The following is a 5,640-nucleotide window of genomic DNA, read 5'->3' as shown; positions in this document are numbered from 1 at the left end:
ATATATATATATTCAGTAGAATACTATTCTGCCTTAAAAAGAAGGAAATCCTATCATCTGTGATGGACCTAGAATACAATATGTTAAGTGAAATAACTCAGACACAGAGACAAATATCACATGATCTCACCTGTCTGTGGAATCTAAAAAATTTAAGCTGATTAGTAATCTCAATTTCCCTTTGCCACCTAACATGTAATTATCAGGTTTTCAAAGACCTTTCAAGATATGACATTTTGGAGGACCACTATTCTCCCCACCACAATAAATCTTTGTATAATAATAACTTTTCAGTTCTACTAAATTAATATAATCTACCATGTAACTTGGTCCCTGCGTTACTCACTTGCTTCATTTAATAACACAACTCTGTATCTCCACACCACTAGACTCTCTATTATCTTGTCATCTCAAATGTGCAATGCTCATTGTAGGCTTGGCACCTTCACTCATAATTTTCCCTTTGCCTGTGTTTCTCTTCCTCTGTGAACCCTTGCAGCCTCTCTTCTCCAGACTACTCTTACATAAGACGATTTCCCTGACCTCATGACACCCAAACTAGAATACAGATTCCCATTACATCCTTACTTTTTCACATACTTTATCTTAATGATGATAAATTATTATTTGTACAGTTGTTTAATAGCAATTTTTAAGGCAGTACAAAGGCAAGGTTAGGTTCTACCTTCTTCATGTGCCTTAACACCTCATAACATAGTAGTTGTACAACAGTATTCTATATGAATGAATGAATATAACTTGCTTAACATTTAAAACAATGTTCATTATATAATTAAGGATACTAAAGCTCAAAGAAATTAACTACTTTCATCATTGTCACATTTCTACCTAGGTCTACCTGATTTATAAGGTCTCTCTTAATCACTGTGCTACTCTACTCAGGGGTACTGATGACCATCTCCCCTAAATTCACAGATGCTTACTAACGCTTATAACAAATACAAATATTCAATGCCATCTCACTTTCCTTGATGCAGTCATCTTTGCCTCCCAAAAATCAATGGTCCATTATCTAATGCTTTATTTCATTCCTGTATTCTTTTTTTTTCTCATTGAGTTTATTGGTGCATTTTAGGTATACAGTAAAGTTACATTCATTATTGGGATCTTGTACCTTTACATGACAGGTCTTGGTTCTCATTTTTCCCCTTGTCCATTCCTGTTTTCAAATACTGGCATGAGCGTAGACCTTATGAACACTTTTTCCTTTTAAATCTTAAATTCTTTAAAAATAATTACCCCCATTTATTTTAAAGTGTCAACTCACTCAGGAAAAGAATGTCTTTGATTTTATTTGCTTCTGTTTGGGGGATCAATGGGATTATAAAATCTATGAACACTTCAGAGGAAATTTTCTTATGCAGATGAAACTATCAATTTTGGGAACCTGGCCAAATGAATTGTTAAAAATCAAAGATCTAAAAGTCATGCTAACTTTGCAAGAAAGTCCTAGAACTTTCATTCTGCATGCTCACATTCCTAACCCTTATTGTTTTTCCCACTGAGGAAAGAATATTATGATCAGTGTCTTGAAAAAGTTTTTCCTAGACTTTAAAACAAGGTAGGTAAAATCCTATTTATAATGATATTATTCCTTACCATTTCAGAATTATTTATAATCTTTCATAAATCTTTTGTCAGCCCTCACTCCTCTATTCTTTTGAAAGCATAAGAAGTATATTTTTGTGGCTATGTTTGAGATTATATTGCTCGGGATTACTAGAAAATATTTATGTGCCTTCCAAACTATAACCCACTTTTTCTTTCAAATATTGTAATTGGCACAGATCAAAAGCTGTATTCATTAAGCAGTGATCTAACTTAGTATCTTATTAATTAAATTTCCTACATACCTATGTCAAATTCAGAAATAATTAAAATATTTTACTGATTGTATGGTTGTTGTTACAATAAGAAAAAATATAAAATTTTGAAATATATTTCCATTTGTTTATAATGCCATATAATAAACTATCAAGTAATAGTAAATTTGTATTTCATAACAATTTACAAAATTATTCAGTTTCGTAGAGTGCTAAATTGCATGCACCTCTGAAATCACTGAAGAGAAAGAGGTAGACAAAAGGAGAAACAATACTAAGTAAGTAAAAATCATTGAGAAAGTATATGTTGAGATTTGTTTAAAGCTATAACACAGAAGATGGTTTTGTTATTGAGGAGAAATTTCACAGTACAAAAATCTCTTCTATCTATTTAGAACTTATTTGATGCCACAAAGAAACTTGCATGATATGCTTATGAATTCTGAGAGCATCTCACAGGTTTTGTAATTTGTTACTATTCCTGCTATGACATTTTACACACTACATAAAATAACTGCAGTGCCCTTAATTCACTATAAATGGAATCCATAAAATCTTCAGAGTCTGAATGTTTTGTCTTTCTAAAGCACATGGAATCTAATGCAGCAGACTGAGAACTGATTTGTTGACAAAATCTCTCCATCTTAACGACACAGAAAAAGACCTTTCCAAGGTAATGCAGTACTCTCACGCAGAGTCAAAGCCCCACTTGACAATTTCAGAATCCGGATCTTAGAATAAAAGAAGTCACCACAGCATAATCAACACACCAATAACATATGAAAACCCAGCAGGCAATAAATACTTACTGACTGATAGGCTATTGAAATAAAGTTCATAATTTGGCAGAAAATTAAATTCCACATCTTTAAATGTCCTAAACTATATTTGAAAGGCATTTACACTGTATAAAAATTGGGCTCAAAAGGGAAATAAACACAACCAACTCATGAGTGGGCACTGATATATCTAGTTACTGAAGATGACTTAAAACACAGTTCATGTGCTTCATATATTTGGAACATAATGTCTATCTTGAAGAAACTGTTAATTGATATAGAAATAAATATTTTTAAAATATTTTAATTAACCAAGAAAAGACATTGGTCCCTTAAAACTATTTCCTATAAAATTTTAATTGTCTGGTATCTAATTGTTCATTTGTCTCATAAAATATACAATCCCGAAGGGTTCTATTTGTGACAGTTCATGCAGTCTTTATAGGTATTTAGGAAGAAAAATAATAAACTTTTAAGAATCATTGGAAATTTTACAAATCACATCAATGCCACTTATTAGAAGCTTTAGATTCTTTAAAGCTTTCTAGTTATTTAAATTGTTGATCCTGGAATAACTTTGCTTCCATTTCACAGAGATTAAAAAAAAAATAATACATAGCAAAAAAACCAAAAGCTTAATCCTAATGACATTCCTATTCAAATCTGAAATCTTGCTGACAATTGAGTTTCATATCTTTTACTAGATTTGGTCCTTGTTTTTAAATGATTGAATATCCAAGACCCACCCTTTAAAAAAAATCATTAAGTAAATAAAACTGCGTAATAAATATTTCTCACAGTAAAAATACTAATGAAAGAAAATTAAAATGACTACTAAAAAAAAGCAGAAAGCTACATTTCCCTTTCTTCTAAAGGCAAACTTGCCTTCAATAAAATGCAACACATGTCAATTTCCTTCTTTGCCAGCTGTGAGCTCCGGTGCTACTGTCCATGGTGACACATACTGGCTAAAACAGGCAATGACAGCACTAGAGAAATATTCAAGTCTTATTTTATTTCAAGATTTGTTGGAGTGCTTACATTTCACATACCCAGCTCTTCAGTAATTATGAGTTGCACTCCTTTTTTTAAGCCATGGTCCCAAAATGGAAAAAAAAAAAAAAACTTGGGCAGTTTGGGGACAACGGTTTGGTTCATCAAATGTTATACCAATGTCCATTTCTCTTTTGCCTCCACCTATTCCTTATCATATGTGACTCTAGTACATATTTAGAAAAAACACATTTAAAAAATTCATATTACATTTTTCCATGAACCAAGCAATCTTCAAAAGCTTTGCGAAATCAAAGTTGGAGGCTCACTGTTTTGAAATTTGCTTCCCAAGAGCAACACATTTAAGTATACTGTAATTTGAAATGATAACATTTGTGCATAACCAGTGTCCACCGACCTCAAAAAAGTTTTAAAATCCTAAGCATATGATGGATGGTGACAAAAGGTACACTTCTAGATTAATTTTTACTTGAAATATTCTCGAATTATTTAAAAAGAATATCCTTCTTTCCTTGACATTGGTGCAAAGGGGAGAGTGGCAATCTTTCCATGATGAGTCTTGCCTCAAATATAATTGTTTGTGATATACAGTGGTAAAAATACTGAAAGCCATTAATTTTTCCAGAAAACTACCCCCCATAAAGAAATATCTTGCTGTAGGGCACCACTGTTCTTAAAACTTTCAGGGATACAGTGTTAACTGAGATTAAGCTCTCATTTCCTACCTAAATCAATTTCACCCAAATGAGGCGTCTGTGTTCTAATTCATTGTTCCCCAGTCTCCAAAATCAGCCATCTGCCATTGGAGTTTCTACTCGGTAATTAAAGGACTATCCATTAGATTGGCAAGAGTACAAGTGACGAGGAGGAGGGGGAGTAGGAGGAGGGCACAGGAGCAGAGAAAACCCAAGCCACTTAAAAAGAGACGCGGCTGTTTGTCTCCCTGGCCCCTCGCACCTCAGCTCTGACATGGTCATCCCTGAGGCTGCACAAAGTTAGGAGGAGCAGCCAGGCCGACTCCTCCCTCTCCCGGGGTCGTCGGAACTGCAACCGCGCCAGGGCTCGCACTGGGTCATACCTTGAAAGAGAAAGGCTTTCGTCCCATTATGCAGCCCGGGGACTTGGCGCACTCCAGCCGTGGACTCCCCAAGTTCTAACTCTGTTAAGACGTCAATCTGTAGGGAAGGGTCCACCCCAAGCCCCCAAACTGGTGGGAATGGGGAGGAGGAAAGGGAAGGAAGGAGAAAAAAAAAAATCCGTTAAAATATAAGCCTCTGCCTCCGGGGCAGCAAAGACCCGCGTCCTCACGACATTATTGGGAGGTGACGACTACAGACTACTCCCTCCTCTGCCGCGGAAGCCTTACCTGAGATCAGCAGCCACGCTTTAAACAGCGGTGCGCCCAGTCCCATTTCCGTGACCTACTTTAAACCCCTCTCGATGCAAAGTTCCCCCTTCAGCCCAGAGACCTTGCCTAGGGACAAGATCCGCCCCGCGGTCTCCAACGCAAGAACAGAAAAAAATCGGAATCCGAATCCCCCTCCTACTCCAAGATTCCCACTCCTACTTGGGGTCCGGAAAAGCAAGGCATCCCTGCCAGCCCGGAGGCGGGAGCCACCCTTTCCCCGCCCAGGCACTGAGACCACTCACCTGCTCCGAGACAGAAGATCAAACAGAATGTTCTCAGTAAGACCCAAGACTCCATGGTGTCCATGTGCTCAGTCCATCGTCTCGCTCTTGAAAAATAGAAATAAAAATCGAAGAGGTTCTTGGAATCAAGAGGGGAAATCGCGTTTGCGTCTCCTGCTGCTGTGTCAGATTTATTGATCCGGAGGATTAACACGATTGGGTTGCCTAAGAAAGAAAAGGGCGGCCCCCCAGAGAGCGTGGAGAACTTAGAGCCTGCGATGCGCTCATCGTTCCTGCACCGAGCCCAGGTGGCGGCGTGGGCCGAGGGGTCCCAGGGAGGGGTCGGGCTGGCCCCGGACCTGCTCCGCCCGGGA

At 37.3% G+C, this 5,640-nt stretch overlaps 1 protein-coding gene across 2 annotated transcripts in view; it reads right to left on the bottom strand.

Annotated features, from left to right (window-relative positions):
• Nell2 (neural EGFL like 2) overlaps positions 1-5,634 on the bottom strand; it is a 390,044-nt gene extending 384,410 nt beyond the window's left edge. Inside the window, exons 1-2 of one of the 2 annotated variants that reach the window (XM_010638373.2) lie at positions 5,288-5,634; positions 4,716-4,844 (exon numbers count right to left, since the gene is read on the bottom strand). In XM_010638373.2, the coding sequence (XP_010636675.1) occupies positions 4,716-4,844; positions 5,288-5,351 (193 nt within the window). In that variant the 5' untranslated portion in view covers positions 5,352-5,634. Of the gene's footprint in view, positions 1-4,715; positions 4,845-5,003; positions 5,190-5,287 lie in introns of those variants that run through there. The other variant, XM_010638375.3, reaches the window with a different exon arrangement.
• Positions 5,635-5,640: the final 6 nt, after the last annotated feature.

Source organism: Fukomys damarensis, unplaced genomic scaffold, assembly GCF_012274545.1.
Source record: "Fukomys damarensis isolate Sample0158 unplaced genomic scaffold, DMR_v1.0_HiC HiC_scaffold_15, whole genome shotgun sequence".
Classification (NCBI taxonomy): Eukaryota; Metazoa; Chordata; class Mammalia; order Rodentia; family Bathyergidae; genus Fukomys; species Fukomys damarensis.
This window is presented reverse-complemented; position numbering and strand designations above follow the sequence as displayed.